The sequence below is a fragment of the Amblyomma maculatum genome, chromosome 2 (genome assembly GCF_055883805.1).
Source record: "Amblyomma maculatum isolate TAMU_Amacu chromosome 2, ASM5588380v1, whole genome shotgun sequence".
Lineage (NCBI taxonomy): Eukaryota > Metazoa > Arthropoda > Arachnida > Ixodida > Ixodidae > Amblyomma > Amblyomma maculatum.
The window spans coordinates 80,205,949-80,229,098 of record NC_139345.1 but is presented as its reverse complement, the minus strand read 5'-3'; the positions used below and the strand labels follow the sequence as shown (position 1 = coordinate 80,229,098).

General features: G+C 41.8%; 2 protein-coding genes across 2 annotated transcripts; one reads left to right on the top strand and one right to left on the bottom strand.

Annotated features, from left to right (window-relative positions):
• Positions 1-1,572: 1,572 nt before the first annotated feature.
• On the bottom strand, positions 1,573-15,777 carry LOC146199099 (sister chromatid cohesion protein DCC1). The gene is made up of 12 exons (XM_084594575.1): positions 15,499-15,777; positions 15,097-15,258; positions 14,750-14,921; positions 11,515-11,652; positions 11,326-11,416; positions 10,194-10,332; positions 7,476-7,522; positions 7,173-7,249; positions 5,557-5,634; positions 5,145-5,230; positions 4,255-4,317; positions 1,573-1,747 (listed from the first exon to the last, which is right to left on the bottom strand). The coding sequence occupies exons 1-12, from the start codon at positions 15,504-15,506 to the stop codon at positions 1,636-1,638; spliced, it is 1,173 nt and encodes a 390-aa protein (XP_084450701.1). The 5' UTR covers positions 15,507-15,777; the 3' UTR covers positions 1,573-1,635.
• A 265-nt stretch (positions 15,778-16,042) lies between these two features.
• Positions 16,043-23,150, top strand: LOC146199098 (stress-associated endoplasmic reticulum protein 2). Its single transcript, XM_084594579.1, has 3 exons — positions 16,043-16,222; positions 17,136-17,208; positions 22,833-23,150. Exons 1-3 carry the CDS (start codon positions 16,139-16,141, stop codon positions 22,868-22,870), a joined length of 195 nt encoding a protein of 64 aa, XP_084450705.1. The 5' UTR covers positions 16,043-16,138; the 3' UTR covers positions 22,871-23,150.

Sequence of the window (23,150 nt, the reverse complement as noted above, 5' to 3'; positions counted from 1 at the left end):
GATTGTAAAAGCTGTCTACTGTTTCTAATTTGAGACATTGTTGTCAAAGTTTTGGTAAACATCACTACATCAAAAGGCGAGGTGAATTGGTCAAATAATTGCATTTCGTAACTTTTGTTATTTACTGAGCGACAGTTGATATGCAGAACATTGAAAGTATATCAGGGTATTAAAAGGTATTGGAATACTCAGAGGGAACCGAACATTTCTGTAACATAGTTAAACGGACGAAAAGGCATTTCATGGGATGTGGCTGCATTTATTGGTCGTTTCCACACTGCAATGACATACATATTGCTTTCCCTGACGTTGAGTATTGCTCATAAAGGCAAAAGAAATAATGTTGAAAGATAACTTGTACTATTTGCCTCATTGTGAGAAAAAGGACGAAAGGGAGAAAAGCAGTTAGAAACGGGCATGGAAAGAATGGAGGTGCTGCTTGTCTGGCATGCTGTGTAGGCAGCCTTATGTACTACTCATCGCTTTCTTTCCAGCCTTGTGAAAATGTTTCCGAAAAATGAGCAAGTCTTTTTTGAAAGCAAGGTGGCTAATTCCATAGCCACTGTGCCACATACTGAAGGCAGTTTATTTGCTTGTGGTATTGTCAGCAGTAAAATTGGGGGTTGTGTTGGCTGGTAGTCAGTGTGGCCAAAGAGATTGGCAGTTGCTGGCGTATATCCAGCAGCTTAATGCCTTGGCAAGCCATTCATGTATAACAAGACTATATTACAATGTGGCATTAGAAAGGGTGCCGGGACACTGCTTCATTGCCAAGTCCTCGCAAAGACTGCCATAGGAATACCTGTTGAATTGACATTGCTGCTCATCCAACCATGCATCATTGGCCAACCTTTAACGTGCATTGCCATGTATCAATCACGCCAAGATGTGCTATTTTTTGTTGTTGCTGATTTGATATTCTTATGACACAGTAACAGAATAAAGTAAAAAAGTGCCACTTTAACCCACATGGTCTATCGCTACTTATAGACAGCAATGTTAGATTAAGATGCAACTATAGTAGAACGATTTAGTATGCTGCCACAAGGTACCTTAAGGTAACAGTAATTCCTATATGGCTCCCATTGTACTTGCTTTGGATAACCATCGCCTATTCCTGTGCTGGCGGAGACTCTTGAGAGTTCCTTGGACGGCCAGAAGATCAAATCAGTCGATATTGTCGACTATAAAACCTGACTGCTCATTGAAGGGTCAAATTCTAAAGTTAAAGCTGAGCTACTTTGGTCATCTGATGAGAAGAGAGGAGTCACTGGAGAAAGATTTGATGTTGAGAAAGGTTGAGGGTCACCGGAGAAGGGGTAGGCAGCGAATGCGATGGTTAGATGGCATCCTCGAGGCGCTGCAGATGAAGTTATGTGATGTTAGGAAGATAGTGAGAGACCAGAAAGCGTGGTGTGATATGGTCCATAGGGTCACGAAGAGTCGGACACGACTGAACGACTGAACTGAACTGAATGCCTGTAATGACTCCAATTGTGATTGCAAGTATTCTGGAAAAAAAATATGAGAAGACCAGTAGGCTATGACACAGATATGTCGCAGTCTTCCGTGCTGTGAGCCAAAAAGGTTTTATTACAAGAATCGCATGGACAGTGTGACTAGGCACTGTACAAGCTACCTGATGGGACGCTTTGAAGTGTAAGTGCGTACGCCGTCCTTCATTGCAGCTCGTGCATGCCTCATGAGGAGTGAGTTGACGTCGCCCTTCTGGCCAACACACAGCTCCCTGAAGAAAGAAGAGAAAGCATAGACATCATTTTGTCACAAAGATCAGCAAATTAGTGCTTTTATTTTCTTAAAATGACAAGTTGCACACAGAAAAGCAGCCACAGGAAGCAAACGAACAGGACAGAAAGAGCGCAAACTATCAACTAATTTTATTCATGTCGCTGAGGCTTATAGGCAGCGTGCACACGTGCCTAAACTAGGGGATAGAAGGGGATGAAAATTGCAAATCGAGCCTGCAAACACGTCAACAAAAAGCCGCGCAGGAAGTTTTTTCCACATTATACATTACAGAAATGTCACTGATAAATTAATTGCCCTTTTCCTTGATAAGTGTGCTTCTAAAAGTTCGCGAGCTGCTTTGTACATATTTGCTCTTGAACCGTGGCACATAACCTTTGCATGCAATGCAGTGATTGGGCAAGTTCGCTCCTTCTCTGGTCCGAATTGATCAAGCATGTTCCCCTGAGCATTGGTCAGACAGGGTGCTGCATGAATGAACGTGCAGGGAATAATTTGCATTCCATGCCCCTAGTGAAGATTAGTGTCTCCCTTTTTGAGACCTACATCTATAACTCCATAAGTGTGTCAGATATCTAGGGGAATCCCTCAAGATGTAGTAGATTTGTAGTAAGGAAGTAATTACTCATTGATGTCCACTCAAGTGCAGCCATATGGCTACAAAGGAAAGCTGTATATTTTCCTTTGTAGCCTTATGGCTGCGCTTGGGTGGATGTCAATGAGTAACTACTCCCTTATTATAGCTCTATTCATTTTAGTGCTGTACCAGAGCACGGTCATTAATATTAAGCTTTTCACATGATTAATCATTTTGTGCACATGCTTGCTTTATGTGCGAATATCTAAAAAATTTTAGTTCATATTTAATTTGGTTCTATCGCTATTTGAAATGTATTTAATTCAATGTCAGTCTCTAGCTGCACTTTGCATGTTCAATAAGGTTTTGCAAAATTACTATAAAGGGGGTTCTTTTTTTAGAAGGTACAAAATCTTTAAAAAGGTAACTCACTTTTGATTTATTTTTGCCTTGAGGCTATATTAAGGGCCACAGCGGACATCAGGTAAGAGGCAGACTGCTTTAGTTAGTTCACTAATAAACCAGTTACATGAACTAATTTAATAATTTGTTATTTTATGGGGTATATTGTATTTTCAGAATTGGAGCGTGTCCTCCAAATAACGTAGCTGAGAAAAAAATCTCAAAAAGCATCAAGGTGCAACAATCTATGCTGGGCATCAGGCTGACATCTGTCGGCCTTGTAACGCGCGCTGCAAGTTTCTTTTTAGGATTTTTTTTTTGGCTGTACCATTTGGAGGACGAGCTTACAACATACCCCCCAATATAACAATTGAAAAAGTCAACATATTTGGTTAATTAGGAAACTAATTGAAGCAGTCTGCCTCTTGCCCAGAGTTTGCCGTAGCCTCCAATACAGCAACAAGGCTAAAATAAATCTGAAGCAAATTCCCCTTTTATGATAATTTTGGACTAAAAGAAAAAAAAAAAAAGTGCCCTGTATATTGTTATGCTACCTGTAGTCTATGCACACCTTGTAGAAATTCGTCTGTTGCACAGTTACAGTTTGTTTGTTACTACTATTGTGTCTATCACAAAGAAGGAAATGACAGTATCTGCTGTCCGTACATGCGCCTTTAAAGCATAATGTGGACAGCTGTAGTACATATAAACACTCCATCCTTATTGACTGCTTCTCAAAGCGCAGCCACGGCTCTGCGATGGTGTTGCAGTTTGATTTTGCCTAACAAAAGCAGTGCATCACAGCTAGCTTTTTAAAGTAACAAACAATACAGACTTTTTGGTATGTTCAGTGCTGTCGACCACATGACGTCCTTTTTGCTTTGGGAGATAAGAGAAGCACCTGTGTCCGTGACAGTGATTCACCACTGAGAATAACAGCCTGGAATTATTCCCAGTCGTGCTAGTGTTTACAACATCAACTGTACTGCGTGACTTGTTTGACAGGACCTGACACAAAGCGAGATAAACTGCGCCCGCAAAACCAGATGTGCCTTCTTGGCACAAAAACAAGAGTGCCAGTACTTTGTACGTGATGCAGATGAAACTTCTTGAGAAGGTGCCAGGGGCTTTCTTATACTAGCTCTAGCAGAGCAACAGTACATACAGTGGCCTGGACTGTAAATATTGTGCCGATAAAAAGATTCACTTAAAAAAAAAAAAACGGCCAAATCAGATGACAAAGCTGTGAACAACAAAGCAAGCCAAAAAAATAGCATCTGTGCATATTTTCTCACCACATGGGCAAGGCAGTGCACTGCTTTCAGAGAGTTGTTGTCTAGGCTGCATTATTTCCACAACTGAGAAACTTTTTTCATGCTGTGCTCTCGGAGTGCTGACGTTTCAAGGCCTTACCAATCGCACTGATGACACAACTGCATTTTTCATTTTGCTATGGTGATAGTTCAGGCGATGGATGGTTGCAAATACTGTGCAAAGGAAGAACTCACTCAATGTATGGGCGAATTTCGTCGAGTGTCCACCGCTCTTTTGTTCTAAACAGGGTGTCAAACCTGTACCACAGAATAAAAGATGCCATGTTCACATTGTAACGTGCAGTGGGAGGAATCGCTTCAGCACACTAACATGATTTACTTTTCCAGTAGCAAGAATTATGCCTAGATTTTGCCTAGAGACATCTTAGAGCAGACCGATAACTAGAAATAGTAGATAGAAGTAGAACCACAAAAGCGTTTTTCACTATTAAAGTTAAAGCACATTTAAAGCATTAGTTCTTCGTATATATAAATTTCACAAGCCCAATGAAAATGGAGTGCAGTTATTTTCTTGTGCATTTGTGCTCTTCTTTACAGTGCTTTTTTTTTTTCTCTTTTTTCCCTTTTTGTCTTTAGACCTCAAAAACTATTGTCCTCTGCAGACCGACATTGATAGCACTCGCTTGGTAACAGTTAATAACTTTCATTCCCCAAGTGTTAAGTGCATAATTCTGCCAATAATATGCTGCTTCTGGGGTAAAAGAATGCACCAAGTTGTAGACACAAAAAGACAGTTTATGTTCAGTACATCTCTTTACCTCGCACATAGACTCCTATATTATCCACAGAAGGCTATACTTCACCATTGACCTGAACGACGAAACTCCTTATGATTGATGGAAGTAGTGAAGTTCAAGGAGTACAGTCAAGAAGAGGTATTCTTCGGCATTGTAAGACTAAGGTAGCATCTTTGTTATATATTAAACATATGTGTTAAAAATAAAACATCTCCAATTTCGTCTTGATGAATGAATACTGTTTCATAACAGTACAATTGAACGCGCTATCTCACATGCCATTTTCGCCTGGCACTTAAAGCTACCTTTACTATTTGAAAGCTTCACCTTTCGTTTGCATCATCCGGGAGATCCCATTTGTCGAAGAGGTATATGCACTCGGGCCTGGATGTCCGGTCTGTCAGGGCCAATCCCTGCACACAAAGAAAAGTGATGCTTTGCTTGGTCCATTTGCATGGTACAACTCTCATTTTAAATTTTGCAAGGTTTCTTTCACTCTGGCCTTGCGGCATGATCCGTGCTTCTCGTTTACGGGCAGTTACAACAAAAAGCAACTTAGCTAAAAAGAGTGGCTGCAACCGAGTTTCTTCACTGCAGAAGGAAAAGACTAAGACTAGAATATTTTTTTTTTCCATCTAGCTTGCAATGCAAACCTTGTGAAGTTTATATAGCCAAGGCACTACATGTGGTACATAGCAAAATTTGCCATTGCAGATGCACTAAGCATTCACAGCCTTACCTCCAGCTGCCTGATGTCCGTTTGCACACCTACTGGAACGCTGTTCTGCCATACCTCGAGGAACTCGCTCAGGTTGAACTGCGTGGGGGGTAAACCGTATGTTAGGCCAATACCCGGATATATATTGTGAGATGTTCTCTCAATACTGCACCTCATTTGTCTTAAAAAATTCATAACAAATTCATGCTGCCACTTATTGCCCTGTATCAGTTCTCAAATTGACTGAATAATCATATTCCTGCTTCAGACTACTGTCAGACCTCGATATCATAAGCATGCATATGACGAATTATTGGCCACACTAAACTCTTCCCAAAATTTTAGCAGTCAAGGGCAATTATTAATAAAATCTGGAAGTCAGCTTCTCTGCACAGAGAAAATACCTTCATTGTGGCAGCGAAATCTGTTTTGGGGCTCAGAAATTAGGTGCAGTGCAGGAGATTTCTATTCTGGTATTAACGGCCATGTCCATTTCCTGCACGTTTCTTTTTAGTTTTGCTGTTGCGATGATGGGATTCAGAGTGCCTCTGCTGAGCCAACGCCTTGCAAGTGCCATTTATCCCCTTCCCCCTCACCCTCCTGTTTTGAAATCACGAAGAAATGCTGCTTGCCAGGTTCGTGCACGACATAATGCTTGTAACAGAGATGTTCAGAGCTATACCCAACATTTGGTAACGCCACCATGGTAAAGGGATTTTTGTTATGCAGGAAAGCCAACTTACAATGTTTTGCAAATGGTCTAAGCAAATGCTGTATGAAGTAAAAATGCATCAGGATTTGCTAGCTAGCACATGGTCTGCGGTCACAGTGTGCCGGCTGTGCTGTGTGAAGAAGCCAACCTAACTGGCACTCAACTTTTCTGAAATGCTGCAGGCACCTTCAAAACGATATTTCAGGATAGGTCTCGCTTGTGTCGCCATCAAATGCATTTTTGATGAAATTGTATACCAAATATTTTGACCATATCAAAGCATTTTACTACCTGCTATTTTACCTGCTTGCTAGAATGAATTTGGACAGAAATAGACTGAATTTGCTCATGGTAAAAGCATAATATGAAATAAAATGGCAACTGACTGCAATCCACTTGTTGACGTCATGCGCAGATGAGTATAGGTTATCTTTCAGTGGCAAGAGGGATTTTTGCAGCAGAATATAACAATAATGATGATGATGATGATAATAATAAATGGTTCACAGGAAGGGAAAGGTGCAGTATCTGTCACACTTGTTTCTGTGAACAACTGAACCGCACCATAAGGGAAGGGAGGAAGGTGGGAGAGAAACTGGAAAGAGAGAAAGGAGTTGTAGTGGAGGACTACAGAGTAATTTCGACCACCTGGGGACCTTTAACATGCGCAGATATCGCACAGCACATGGACACCTCTTCGTTTTGCCTCCATAGAAACGCAGTGGTTCAGAACCCAGGTACTCCAGCACAGTAGTTTGGCATCTTAACCAGTGCACCACTGCGGCGGGGCTTAGTGGAAATGTATCCGTTTTTTTTTTTTTCAGGCATTAAGAAACTTGAACAAGTTTTCGTTTCAGTAAATGTCAACACAGTGTATACCGCAACTATTACAAAATGTATCAGTAACAAAGTAAAGTCTGTGTACCTTTTCAACATTCCGAAGAAGCACCTCAGCTGTTGTTTTGCAGATGACACTGCTGTTTAGGGTGTAGAACTCATCATCTGGACACAAGAAAAAACGACATACCATACTGTCATGCGACGGAAAGAAAACTGATGTTTACTAGAGGCCCACCTTTAGTTTAGCAAGAATTTACATTAACCACACACACTCCTGAGCATTCGCTTAGAACTCTGATGTCTCCACTATTAATTTATAATTGCATATTAATGCAGGCAGGCCAAGTTTTATGCAAAAGAGTAAGGAATGAGCCAACAGCCTACTTACCATTGTTGGGTATAGTGCACCTTCGAAACACCTCGGCCACTATCTCCCTGAAGAAAGAACAATATATTCAGTGTCCATGAAGTTACACGAATATAATCCTGTGGGTGCTTTGTGAAAAGCTTCACATGCCTGAAAGGACAGCACTTTCTTAATACTGTCATATGTCTTGCTTGTCCACATGCCACCTTCTTGATCTCCAGTTAAGCACATTTGATAATTACATACAGGTGGTCCCGGATGTGTCAAATTATTGCTTATATCGAACTCTCAGCATAACCCCTTGAAAAACTCCATGCAAAAGCATAGGAGCAGTGTTAGCGTTTATCGAACTCCCACTCAGCAGAGTATTCAATGTATCGAACTGCGTGCCGCACCCCTGCAAGGTGCGCTTCTCCTAATGGCACACCTACGATCATTGTTGTGGCACACAGTTGGGTCTGTGCGAAACCTGGGGCACCTCCTGATAGCGCTAAGCTGAAAAATCGCTTTATGAGGTGAACATAGACTCCACTTAAAAGTATCCTTTTGTCTGGCGGGACCTGTATTCCACGCCACACTCCTGTCATGCGGGAAAGCTAGAGTACAATGCACTGGCTGTGCACCGGCTCTATCATATATTTAGAGGATGCACTTGCATCCAAGCTGCGGCACGTGGGTATGCGGTCATCTTTTTTGGCGCCTGGCACGAGGTGACACTAGGTGTACGGGTGCGTGTGCGTGCATCGCGCTGGTCGCCCCGTCCGAGACGAGCGGTGGGCTGCCAGTACGCCGGGGCGCAGCACATCGCTGCAGAAAGCATGCTGCGAGCGTGGTTGCGCCTTATTGACGCTTGTGTGTTACAGAGAAGCTCATGTCCTGGCATGTTTTATATACTGAGTTATCAATACAAAGAGCTATTTCACAATCCTCTTCGATTTCTATATATCCGAGATCGACAGTGCTAATTTCCTAAAAAAAATAAACAGTGCAGCCTTGTGCTGGTGTAGATTACACATCATTACCAATAAAATGTTGACTCTGCTATTAAGCTCAAGTAACCATTACTAATAATATAGTCGAAGCCATCATCTTTAAGAGTGAATCCTTCGTATACTACGACCAAGCTTTGTCAAACTGCCACCAAAAGCTGCCGTGGCTGCATTCCAGCGAAGGCGAAACACAAGGCCTCCATGTAGTGCAATGTCTGTGTTTGCCGAAGAACGTCATGCGGTTGAAATCAAAATTTTCGAAGCCCTCCACTTCAGCATTTCTCATAACCATGTCAGTTTTGCACATAAAACTCACCCCCCTCCCTCCCACAGCGAACACTTTCAAAAATCCTGAAAAATAAGTGGTTCTGAATGGGAAAGAAATATTTGCAGAAACAAACAACTGTCAGTTTTGGCAGACACAATTTACAACAAAACTCTTTTAATTATGCAACTAATTAAATAAAACCATTTAGTATGGCTTTTTCATTCACGCAGTTCGGTGGTTAGTGCTAATGAGGAGATTGAAGCCATGGATGGAATGATGCCATATCACTTTTTGAAATGGAGAAAAACGTAATTTTCTAAAGGCCTGCAACCTGAGAATTTCAGGCACTTTTTTCCGCATACAAAATTGAGGGCATTAGACGTGCAGCTAGATGTAGATGCGACATCCACTGATGGCATGTTGCAGTGACCGCAACACAACTTGAATTGCAAGTGGTATAGTATGATGTCATGGACAATATTTTGGTTCACAGCTTGCTTTAAAGAAATGACCCATCATTGCCAACTGCATGATCATTATTTTTGAGAGTACCAGAAGAAAATACTGTAGAGTGCGCAGTTCGAATTTGGCACCGTAGTCAGTGCAACACATTAGCAGCAAATGTTGTATCTGCATCTAGCTTCCAGCAGGTTCAATGCGCTCAGTTTCGAATTTGTTCGGGGAAAAAAACAAAAAAACAAAAAATGCTGCATTTCCTTGAGCTGTGGGGCTGTAAAAAAATAGGTTTTTCAAAAGCTGTACTGCATATCGTCTTGCCCACAGTTTCAAACTCTTCATTAGCACTAACAGCCAGACCATGTTATTTAAAAGGTTAATTAGAGTTTATATAGTTGTTAATTAGAAGTGTTCTGCAAAAAACACTGTGTCCACTGAGCCTGAGACTTTGCTCCTGCAAATATTTTCCATTCTGAACTCTATATATTTAGTAATTTTTGAAAGTGTCAGTGAAACGCACGGTATTTATATTATATAACAGGTTTGTGTGGTCTTCATTGTTTTTGACTATAAAACAACAGCACCTGTTTGTATACGGCCACTTTTGGTTGTATGTTAATGAGTCTATTGCTTGGATTAAGAAAAGTCATATATTAGCATATTTCCTTTGCGTTCATCGGAAATACAAGGTGCTGTGGTTATCTTTAACCCATTGTCTAAACATGTACAAAACTGCTCATTTTACCCAATACAGTCATAATTAATCCATGCTTCAGAGTGGTCATTCAGGCAAGCTGTTTCATAACGATGAAAATGGTAGTGTTTGAGACACAAACAGTTATGAGGCGGGAACATGCTGCTTATTTCGCACGTGTTGTCTTCTTTGTATCTGTCCATGTCTTTCGAGCATTACCGATTTCGTCGCAACTCATTACTGGTTTGTTTCTGAAACCCTCAGTTAACATGCTTTATATGATTCACTTGAAGGCTTCTAAGAATAGCAGAAGCTCAAAACTAACTTCTCACCTTGGTTCTGTCTCCGAGACCTTATCTACAATGTCACCAGCAGGTATCTTGTTTAGAGGCATGGATTCAGACTCAATATAGTTGACGATGTGATTCTGCACCCGATAGTAGTACTCGCCATCCAGGAGTCTGTAAAAACCTGCACATGCAAGCCGAAACCATCCACAGATGTAAAATTTTTGCGCATGAAGCTTGCCACATTTGTATGTATGTATGTCCGAGGCCTCTACCAAAGGTTTTGGGGAGCCCTTGTGACTCCTACGCAGATGGGGTTTATTCATGCTGCTGTTTGGCACTAGTATTACGCTACCTACATTCAAGGGCAGAAACATTTAACTTTTGGCATGAACTTTGGCCAGTACTGGAAGCAGATAGGCTGCCGTATTTTATTTTATCAACTGAAGTGCAGTGCATGCTTGGATACAATAGTGGTGTCCTCTAACTTTCTAAACTCAAGGACTTCCATCTTGTGCTCATCCCAGGTTCACTTTAGTATAAAATGCCTTGATCAAACATGCTTATTCTACCAATTAGATAGGTATGCAAAATCTGCCACTTATATATAAAATCAGAATGGCACATCAGGTGTAAGCAGAAAACAGCTTTCTCTTTTATCTTAATGCATAGCTCAGTAACAAGAGGAATAATTAGGATGAGGAAAAGGTAGGGAGCAAAAGATGCATGCATCAGTTTGGATGCTCAAAGGAAAAAAAAAATAGTTAGGAGGCCACTTAAGCTCTGTCTTAAGGGTATGACGTGATAGCAGCCTGTGGCCCTCAGTGCTTACGCACTGAGAAATCGACGAAGGCACGCTGTTTGCGCTCAGAAACCTGCTTTCAAATGTAGAACGTGGAGGTGTCATCTGTTTTGGAAACAATGTATCAGGTCTCAATCAGTTCTGGTGACCGCCACATGCCAGCTCCAATTTTTCCAACACGTTTTTCTAAATTCAGGGGTACAGCAATAGCAAGGCCTTTTTGACCAAACGAGCTCTATACGCTATCGCGTAGAAGAAGTCATTTGCAAACAAATTATATTTCAGATTATATTTATACTTTTCTAAAGTTTTTTCCCCAATCCTCTTGGAGTAGACATCTCAGTGGTTCAGTTTACATGTATAGAATGTCCTTACCATCAATTTCAACCACTGGCAACTCTTCAATGGCCTGTCTGATTTCGGCTTCACTTGCCTGCACCCTGTCCAGAATGTTTCTAAGTGTGTACTGAAAAAGAAAAAAAAAATGCATATGAAGAATGTGAGGAGCGGATAGAGAGAGGAACATATGCTGGCAGTAGCTTCAAATATGAGAAATGCCATTACCCGAGTGGAAACGTCAGTACTGTCAAGATCCTCTAACTCTGAACCTCTGTACGGACTCTGGCGAAGCAGCTCCAACAGCTTCCTCAGTCTGGGGCAGCACCGGCGGAGCTCTAAATAACTGTGAAATGTCCGCAGAACCTGTGTAGCACAGTATGTGCTTAAATTAAACGGTGTCGTGCTCTAGAACAACCTGCATACTTGTTTTTAAACTTCCGTTTTTCACACACTCTTTTGACATTGAATACATCTGAAAAAAAGAATAATCACTTCATTGTCAAACACAAGTGCACTGTCACAGTAGCATGCTATATAGTGGCATAGCATACTGCCAGAAATTGTGAACATTTCTTTGCACTGAAATTCACTGCTCGCGTGTCCCAAAACTTGCACATGGGTTGCCTTGCCTGAATGCAAACTATGTTTGTCAACTTAGGGCAGAAAGATGGTAAAACTAAAGTGACATTTAGTAGCAGCATACACTGCCGCAAAGCTTAGGCAGAACAATACAGACAAAATCGATTAGATCCTTGTGTCCCCAGACCGGAGTATGGGAACTTACTTGGAAGTTATTCACTGAGGGAAAGAGGGCTGACTTACATCCAGCCTCCTGCTTTTCTTCCAAAGAAAATACAGGAATTCAATAGTGACTTACAATTCCACTATTAGTGCAGTTTTATTATAAATGGGGTTTTAGTTTGGATGCTGTGCACAGCTGTTTTGGTTAATATATAGAGAGAAAAGTTTAAACTGCAGTTCTTCTTAATTTTGGAGTTTACCAGATGCAAGGCTACCTTGAGTTTGGTGATGGACAGTGGGAAAGCAGTGCACCTCATCCATAGTCAGGCACATCAAAAGAAAAAAGCATCTTTTGCCCTTCACAGGACCTCCAGCAGCAATGGCATCAACCGATGCTCATGAGGTCGTGGATAATCCCCTTGGACCTACTAACGTGACTCTGCAGAATGTGGCAGACGAAAGAAGGCTCACCACAGCTTAACCAGACTAACAGCGGCATTATGACAGTCAGTCGGCGTCATGACTGAAGGATTTGAGGGGCACCTGTTGCATTTTTCTTGAATTGTCTCCAACTGTAGTGAACAAGCTGAACGGATAGCTTGGTGTGCACTGGGGTGGCAATTTATAGAAGATTACTGCACCAGGCATGCTTTATGGAAACCTAAATCCACTGTTATAACTAGCTTGAAAATTTGAAAACAGTCATATAAGGCAACAAGACAGTGATCTTGCGGTACTGTTCAAGTCATGCCGAAGTATTCACAGCGCGTCCTATAATTGGGATGACCAACCTATACTGTAAATGCGACAAGGCTGTGAAACTTTTCAAGTATAATATAGATCTGTTCCTCAGAGATGCATGTAGAAGCTAAACAACATCATCCCTACAATCTGAAGCAAAGATCACCAGTGTATGCCATGTTCAAAATGTAATTTCAGGAGATTAGTGAGCTTGGCCAGTTTGAACTTGGTCACACTGAATAAACTCAGAGGAAGGGACAATGATTTTGTAAGTGTTCAAAATATTTAATAAAGCGGAAACTTAGGCGAGTCGGAAAGTATTTGAAATCATATTTGCTAGCGCTTCTTTAACACACAAGGGACATTAGAAAGAAGAAGGAACACATATGAACAAGACAGATGCTAGTCTTCAACTGTCGTTTATTGAAACATGTCATATATTCTGAAAATGGTCATGACACATGCACAGTGGGGGTGCCACGCTTAAGGTACGATAACTCTTTTTCAGACCGATACACAGATGGAGTGGTGACGCAGTTTTGGCCTTCTTTATACACAGGGCTTTGAAAATTTCTCTTTCTGTTTGAGTCTTTTCTGTTGCCAGTATGCGCATATTCTGAAGGATCGGTGTGCAGCGTATGGGGTTTGGGTCGCCAGGGTATCTTTTGATAAGGCACCACTTACAGTGATCAGCGAGATTCCTCCCAGCTGAGATTTCCGCCATGAATGCTATCCACGTTGCTCTCAATAAGTCTTGTCAGCACTGCATCCCGGAAAACGTAGCGTTAAAAAACTTTGCCTAGAGAACGCTGGGTTTCCTGAAGAAACCATTACATCTGCGGCTGACAAGTTACTGAAAGAAGTGAGAACTGGGCAACGACAAAACCGTGGATCCCCATCGGCGAACTTGACTTGTGGCTACGCCATATATGCACAACATGTCGCATCGTTTAAAAAAGTTGACTGCTCCAAAGAAGCTTAATTGTGCGCCTGTACCCCCTTGTGAACGGTACGGCAAGGCAGCCAATTTGTGCTAAAAAGCACAAAATGCAGTTCGTTCCATGCAAAGTCGGCGTCATGCACGAAATTCCGCTCACTTGTGGCAGTATAAGACAATCAGGTCGATGCTTAAATAAAAGACTGAGAGAGCATCGCTTCTCAGCGGGATCTATATCAGCTGGGGTTATCTCGCAGATCACTGCAAGCAGTGCCTTATCAGAAGATACTTTGGCGAACCAAACCCCATACCCTGCACACTGATCCTTCAGAACACGCACATGCTGGCAACAAAGAAGACTAAAACAGAAAGAGGAATTTTTGAAGCCCTGTGCATAAACAAAGGCCAAAACTGTGTCAGCACTCCATCTGTGTATCTGCCTGAAAAAGAGTTATCATACCATAAGCGTGGCACCCCCACTGCACATGTGTGATGACTATTTTGAGAGCGTATATATGACATGTTGTTGCAATAAACGACAGTTGAACACTAGCGTCTGTCCTGTTCATATGTGTACCGTCATTTCGTTCTAATGTCCCTTGTGTGTTAAAGAAACGCTAGCAAATATGATTTCAAATAATGTTCAGAAATATGTCTGCGCAGGTGAAGTGCAAAATCACCCTCTTGTTTGCTGCTCAACTCAGCTTCTGTAAATTTAAAAGGGGCCTAGGGAGGAACAAATGTGAATGGTAGTGTGAAAGGGGCTTAATTTTTCATTTTCCTTCACCATGCATGGTTTATATGTATGCTATATATATATATATATATATATATATATATGGCTTGATCACGATCCGCATGCGGATTGAAGGCTCTTGCGATGATGATGATAATAATAATAATAATAATAATAATAATAATAATAATAATAATAATTATTATTATTATTATTATTATTATTATTATTATTATTATTATTATTATTATTATTATTATTATTATTATTATTATTATAAAGAAATAGTAAACGATGCAACGTGCCTCGCTCGGACAAATTTCGGGAGTCGAGTCGCTGCTGCCTGTAACTTCCGACGAGAATCGAAGACTTGACGCGAGCAACAGCGAGTTGGATATGTCGGCTTCGCGAACCTCGAAGGTACGGTCACTTGTGCACGCCACAGCCGGGCAGTCTTCATCGCCACGAAAGACAAGTCTGCGTTAGAACACGTAGCGTAAGACATCGACATAAACAGCAGCGGAGCGATTGCCAACTAGGAAATTCTCGAAAAAGCACTATAGCTCGAAACATGCAGCCGGATTTACCATCACACACGAGCGCAGCGCTGACTGTGACATTTTAAGAGAAAATAAAAGTGCCAAGTACCAACCTCTCGCCCTCACGCATCGTCTTCAGCAGTTCCTTGTCGACCTCAAGCAACCTGAGTGCTTCGTGATCGTCATCCGCAAACCAGAGAGGTTGAGCGATGGGCTGCAAGTCGCTCCTGTCCAACTTTGCGCGATCCAGAAATGCTTGAACGTCTTCATCAGTCCTTGAAAGAGGACGGTATATATTTAGAATGTTTGCACCGCAGAAAGCTCAGGCTTTTATCACAGAGGAAATAAAACATAAATCGCCGGTCCCTGTGTCATGCCCTAGCAGACGACGGCGCTCTCACTGAACGGTTTACGGTGGTGCACCGTAACGCAATTAGACCAAGGACTATATCAGAAAAAGAAAACATTCAGCCGTATTTGAAGCGTTTACATTAATGTTTGGTGCAAAAACTCACCTGATCATAGCGACTTTCCGCGTATCTGATGTGACACGGACCACTTCTGTAGAAAAGTTAGCGGCCAAAACGAATGACAAAGCGCGCGAACGTAGGTTAACATTGGTGCCAGACTCTTCGAAGCTTGTACCGTGCAGCTTGCTTGCCTTGCGAAGTATGATTTGATTGTCAGTACTTATTGCTAATATACACAAAATAAAAGTTTATTAGCCTAGTTATGAGAAATTTCTTCAGCTTAAGCGTTGGTTTTCAAGTAAAATGAAAAAGCGAAACAACTGTTGCATCTTTTGGTGAATATTTTTGTCCCTTGCCGCGCTGGCCCGTGCGCGTGCCACGTTGTCCGATCGCTCAGTGACATTTCTCAATTCATGATATTACCGCAATCTAATGACTTAACTTGGGCGTCTAACTCTCTTTTCTCATACCGAAAGACACGGAAGCACATACTTATATAGCATTTAGTGTTCCATTTTAATCGGACCAAAGGACTACTTTTTTAGTGGTGCGTACGAGTACAGCGCGGCGTCATGCGGCTCATATAAAACCAAGCTCGCGCAAGAAGCAGTCCTCCGGCCCTCCGCTGTCGAGCTTACGTGAGAGTTTGTGATTGCGTCTCGCCCCGCAACCCAAAATCGCAAGTATGGTCCACAGCCAGAGGATGCGCATGGCCAACGAGAAGGCCAGTAAAAACGTCGTACTGCGAGGCAACGTGCCCAAGACGACGGTAAGTAGAGCAAGCCGCCACGCTTTTCGCATTGAAAACAGCAAAGAAGGGCGATACGAGATCGCCTGGAGCGATCAAACGTTATTCGCATACGCCGTGCACTTATACACATTTCGATTTCTCTGACGCGTATGTCTATCGTCTGTAACATTTTCACTGTGCGCAGTGTCATTGGCATGCACATGAACCGGCGCTGTGCAGTTGCTTTTTGCGGCCTCGGCGACGCGTCGTAGCTGACGTTGCAGCAGATCTCATCACTAGTCATTTCCTCCGCGTAGTACATATTTGATGACCTGTCAGCTAGCTGATGAAATTGTTCTAGAGGTGGCTAGACGGCACACTTCTAAATGTCTTCTAATTTGCCGGGCATGCCGCGGTGCCAGTGAAATATGGTCGTCTGTCGCAACTGGACGTTTTTTGTTTTTTCCTGAAAAATGATAACGAACGTGATAAGAGAACTCCACGTGTGGTTAGTCCTTGCCGCCTGTCTTTCCATTAGCTGATGGCGAATCGCATATTAGTTTCTTCTTAATACAACAGCGTACTCCTGGCAATCAGCGGCATTGCGCACTTGTCAACGCACATCCCACTATTTTGCTTACGGTTGACATGTGTGCTCGATCGCTTTCCTGGTTCTCTCTCGATTATTTCCCCTCCTTTTTTTTTTTTTTTCTAATACGGTAGCAGTAGTGGCAGAAGCGCTTAGGGAGCAACCGCAAACGTGTCGACGGTATCCGCTTGTTCCTCCGTCCGTGCGGAGCGCAGACACCTGTTTCACCGCAGCGCATCTGTGTCACCAATTGTCTCGCTGACGCGCATCGCACTCCTGGCGCTGCCCTTGTAGTGCCTCTCAGCTGACACGTTGGCTTCACTTTTTTTTTTTCTTCTCTCCTGCACATTTTGTTTCCCACAGAAACCCCAGGATGAAAAGTACCCAGTTGGCCCATGGCTTCTTGCTTTCTTCATCTTCGTAGTCTGCGGCTCCGGTGAGCTATCCCCTACCCATATGGCTTTCCGTTGGTGGTGTTGGTGTTCGCTTCGCCATCGCGCCTGACGTCAAGCATGTTGCCTCTATTTTTTTTTTTTTTTTCATGCACATGGTGTGCTCAGCCGCGTAGGCTAGCGAATATAAGCCTTTCGGACATGCAGGCACGAGAAAATGCGGGGCATGCGTTAGTGCGGTTGATGTAAGAGCTGGCCTCTCGAATAATTAAGGGGCATGCTCTCATTCTTTTTTTTTAACCCAGTGCCGTTTTGACGCCAAAGCTTTCGGTGTGTACCAAGTTAATACATTGTGTAATGCACAACTATAGTGTGTGCCCTAAAATGTGGTGTAGTCGCGGACCTGCAACACTTGCTTAGAGAAGGCTGATGTAGCGAAAACTCTAATAGTATGAAGAAATCAACTAAGTAATGCGCATTTGTGTTCTTGCCAGATCGCTATGCATTTATTTTGCTTGTCTTTCTTATGTCGCCTACTTGCCATATAAGTACAAGTTGTTAGTGCTAGAGTTACGAGCTAATGCCTCATCCTCTTTGACTTTTGTGTTGATGCTTTTGCACTACATGGAACACATTGTGGAAGCACCTGCTTTGGCAAAGTTTCCTATTGTCGTAGTGTTTGCACAGCGGCACTGGAAATGGTGCAGGTGCCTTTGTGCATACCTCCAAGATGATTAACTGTAAACTGTAGTTGTAATGACAGGGGACACAACATTGAACCATTTGTGAAATAGACGTTGAAAGATGATTTGATTGTGCTTCATTCATTAGTTGACTTTATTCATAGCATTTAATGTTCCAAAGGGACCCACACTATGGAGTAGGCTGTAGTGGAGTGGTCCGAAAATTTTGACCAGCTGAGGTTCTTTAACGTGCATTGATATCTCACAGTGTATGGATGCCTTGCTTTTCGCCTCCATCAAAATGTGGCTGCCGCAGTCGCAATTTGATCCCGCGTCCGGGGGTTCAGCAGTGAACACCCTAACCGCAGAGCCACTGAAGTGCGCTTATGCATTATATTTGGTTAAAGTAAGGTGGGCAAGAGAGAAATGAGTCTCATCAGCAAAGCATTGCCACGAATACATGGGAAGGACAGGTAGCATGTTACTAATGCACAATAGCAAGTACAGAGCAAATTACAGCCTTTGATGAATTTTTATGATAATTATATACTCATTGAGTTCTAGCTATATTTTGTATCATAACCATTACTCTGCTGTGCTGCCACTTCCAGTGGTGATTTCACTTTAAATGTCTGCTTACTCTTTCACTATAGATAACTGTACTTATGATCTTTATCTTGGTAATTTTATACTTATAATTTATTAAAAGTTTGGAAGGTAAAAATAATATAATATGCAAATTTCTCCTGTCAGAAATTGGAAACATTTTATTTTCTTTTTTTAAATTTCAGAAGGCGTTTAGTAATATTTTCATGATTATGTATTTATTATTTTCAATGCTCTCAAGCACCAAGGCATTACAAAGGGGAGTGGGCAAGCAAACGACGCAAAAAAAATATTTTGTTTTAAAGGCGGCACAACAGCACAGTTAAAATGTAGGAACATACAGTATTCCAATTAGTCAAGGAAATGCAGAAAAGGAAAGTACAGAAACAACAACAGTAACAAATGTAATGCAAGAAACTGACCGATCACAGAAAAAAAAAAAAAAAAATAATAATATATATATATATATATATATATATATACAGGGTGTTTCATCTAAGATTTTACCTATACTTTAAAAATAGGAAAATTAAGTTTTATTGTAGATTCTTCTTTTAGCTGTTGTATTAAGAGTAGAGAAAAATTAGGAGCCTTAAAGGGTACTAATTAGCTTAATAATTAACTAAGATTACCTAATTAACTTTTTATTTATACCAGCTAGGAGCTGCTTTCAAATTGCAACAGTGAGCTACCAGTGTGAGAATGCCAAATAGTATTTTATACGACAAGAAACACGCATGTCTTAAGGACTGCAGCGCTGGCAATTCTGGCCGCTTTCGACGCACGAAAACGAAACCTAACAGTCGAGGCGCGCACTTATGCACGCCCATGAGTGACGCAGCTGTGACGTCACCGAGAGAAACCAGCCGTCTGGAGGCGGCCGCTGCCGCCTGCGAAATACGCGCCTGGAGCTACGTCATGGTCTGGTAGGATCTTGAGATATCACCAACGCATTGCGGGCGAAGCTTGTCATGGTGCGGGCGTAGCGCTGATGGTATGGGCAAATCAGCCCTCCCTCTTGACTACAAGCTCCCAGAGGGTGAAATAAAAAGAAAAGCAGTACATGCACAGATATCTCTCCACTGGATGTGATAACGCAGCGCCAGACGAGTATTTCACGAGTGGCAGCAGCCGCCTTCAGACGGCTTGATTCGCCTGGCAACGTCACGACTGCGTCACTCGTGGGCGCGTACAATTCCGCGCTTCGTCTGCTAGGTTTCGTTTTCATGCGTCGAAAGTGGCCAGAATTGCCAGTGCTGCAGTCCTTAAGAAATGCACGTTTCTTGTCGTTTAAAATACCATTTGGCATTCTCACACCGGTAGCTCACTGTTGCAATTTGAAAGTAGCTTCTAGCTGGTATAAAGAAAAAGTTAATTAGTTAATCTTAGTTAATTATTAAGCTAATTAGTACGCTTTAGTGCTCCTGATTTTTCTCTACTCTTAATACAACAGCTAAAAAAAGAATCGACAATAAAACTTAATTTTCCTATTTTAAAAAATAGGTAAAATCTTAGATGAAACACCCTGTATATATAATAAATAGAAAAACGAAGAAAATAACAAAGCACAAAGAACCAGCTATTCACATCATATAAAATAGTCCTCATCAGAGACTGACGGTAGGCAGCATAATCACATATACAAGCCACGGCAGCGTGAAGGTGGTTCCACTCTTTTCAATGTGTGAGAAATGAAAGAATGCAAAAAAGTGTTCGTACGACAAAAAATCGATGAGAACTTTTCACTGCCTTTCATTTAGACACTGGACATCTGAATTCCAAACACTGTGAGTGGCTATGCCACACTGAAGAATGTTCTCCAATTCATACATGTTCTTTTTTCTGGATCACATCTGTACAAAAATTTTAGTAAAATCTCTGTATTGGGCCTGCAGACAGTCTGTTGATTGGAACTTTTGTGAAAGCAGCCATTTTTTCTTTGCTCTCAATATTTTATTCATTCTTAGATTTTATATATCTATCAAAGGCCTTCTTGTGTACTTAACTGTGAAGACATCTTCTATTGTCATAGCTGCGAGTTAAAGTGCACTACAGGTTAAAGTTGGAGAGTATGCATGGATGCCAGCCTGTGTAATGGATGCTGCCTGACTGCATTCAGACATGATCCCTACCCTCAAGTAGCAAGGGCTAATGATATACTAAAAACATGGGCAGAGGAAAGACAGACAAGAGAAGCGTTGACCACGACTGATTGTAGTCAATGCTTGTCTTATCCCTCTGTCCCTGTTTGCTGCGTTCTTGTCTATCGGAATATCTGCTAAGTTGCAGAGCCTCGCCAAGGTGGCGCATTGGTTAGGGCTCTTGACCGCTGTGCCCAGGGATGCTGGCTGTGGCAACCTCTTTTCGATATTGATGAAAAGCAGGGCGCCTGTGTGCTGTGCGATGTCAGTGCACGTTAAAGAACCCGAGGTGGTCGAAATTTCCTGAACCCTCTGCTACAAGACATAAACCCCATAAACCAAACAAAACCAAACTTTCTTCACTAATCAGTGTGAAGGGTCAGGTCACCTGCTATTAACTGCTAAAGTGGCTTAGGGTAATTGCTATGCCCCATAAATTCTTAGCTCAATTTTTGCAGTGAAAAATACATCTTGAAAAAAGGGTAGCTCAGTTTTTTGCAGTGAAAATATACATTTTGGGAAATAGTTTTCTAAAGCTTACTGATGGGTTACCTGAATATGGAGGGCCCCAATTTTCATTGTGCTTCACATTTGTGTAGCTATACCGAGCACTTGGAAGCAATAGTGCCAGGCTAAAGGCATTGCTTTCTGTTTGTAGTCTATAAACAGGCTAGGATATGTTTAGGTGATACGGTGTCACACTGTGTGGCCCATCCATATAGTGTCCTAGATAAAAATTGGATGCTTTAACTGGCAGCCATTTCGTGCTAAGCACTACTTTGCTCATCTTAACCCATAACTTATTTATCTGGGTACAGTACCGTTTTCTCACTGTATGTAGTTAATTTTCAGTCTGACACAGTCTGTTAATATTGTGCTTTTAGTAAGATGACTACTGATAGCCATCTAGAATGGAGCTAAAGCGAGGCTTTTTTGGCTAAGCTAGGTCGCAACGAATGTTGCAAACCATGTGTTTAATTCTTCTAGGATTTATTTTTGAGGTGTCCCAAGCAGTGCATTTACGCTGTGCAACGATTGCAGGTCAGCATCAGCCTGTTATTGGCATCCATTCCACGCCTTTGGCAACTATTGAATTGCATTCTCGTGAGACTGCTTGTAGCTACAGCTGTCTTTTTATGAGCAAGCAGCTGGACAATAAACTGGTAGTAAAGTGAGAACTCAATACAAAGGATACTTTTTATTGAATGAAGGAAAAAATGCCGAAAGTTGTATTTTTCTGTCTTCCCTTTAGACGTGTAATTTTTGTGGCTACAATTGGTTTCTGAGCTTGCAGCTACAAGTGGAAACTATAGAATAATTGTTAGCTCATTTACCTAACCACCTAGATATCCACATGCAGTTTTGTTGAAAGGGTTTGCTTTTTTGCATTTTAGTTCTTCTCTTTTGCATTCCCAGCCAAGGGTCTCTACACTGACATTATCATGTGCCGTTGAGCACTGTGGAATTGATATGAACCTCTCAAACACGAGCTCATACTGTGTGCGACCCATATGTGGTTGCATTTTGTTATGATCTGAAGAGGCTGAATGACCAACTGCATCTGATTATTGGTCTTGCTAGAGATCCGTTTTGTGGCCCACTCTGTTTTGGGTCTATCTGTTCGGCAGCAGAATGTGCATTATTGCTAAGAAAGTTGCGTTTAAATTTTTGGATATCAAATTTTGTAATAGTACCGTTATAAGGTTCTAGCTTTGCATCTGTGAACACCTTACAGTAAAGATTTACCAGCAAAAGTCGCTTAGGCTTCAGCACTTGACTGCCACCTTCTGATCCCGCTTTGTACATTTTTGTATTTCTGTGCACGTTTGTTAGTGGAAGTCGAAAGTTTGGTCTCCACTGGCCCGGACAGCAATCTCTTGTGTGAGTTGAGAATATGTAGCAGAAGGAAATATTGCTGAGATGGCTGCTATGGCATAATCATGGATCTCATTTGAACTGCATTTATTGGCATTGAGAGTGCTGCGGCAGTCGCCTTTGCTGCTTAATGCTAGTCAACTGTCATTACTAGCTGCGGTTGATAGGGACTACCATTCAAAATGTCAACATGACGATGGTTTCATTCTCTGCTAGGAAAAAGTGAAACTTGAAGCTATGCTTGGACGATGAGGTTTGGTTGATTACTAATAAGCTGTTGTCTTCGATATTAAAAATGGGCATTGATGATGATCTTTGTTTCGTAATTTTTACACTGTTTTCTTGTGTTTGGTTTTTTTGTAGCCATTTTCCAGATCATTCAGAGCATCAGGTTCGGCTGAGCAACCCTCATTCCAGAGACTGTGGACCATGAGGAACCCACTTCCCGTCTGGGGCGGCGGCGGGAGGGGGTGTGAAAGAAAACATTGTCACGCATAGGCTGGATTATGGAAACAAACTGGAACTTGTGTAAATGTAAAACTCAACCACGTATACCTTTGTTTCATACACTGTTACAAAGTGTGCTGTACAAAAGAAAAAAAATGCTCTGTGCTTCTGCTGATGCTTTTTAAGAGATATTTTGAGAAATAAACCCTTCCTTTTTTTTAACTGTGTACAAAA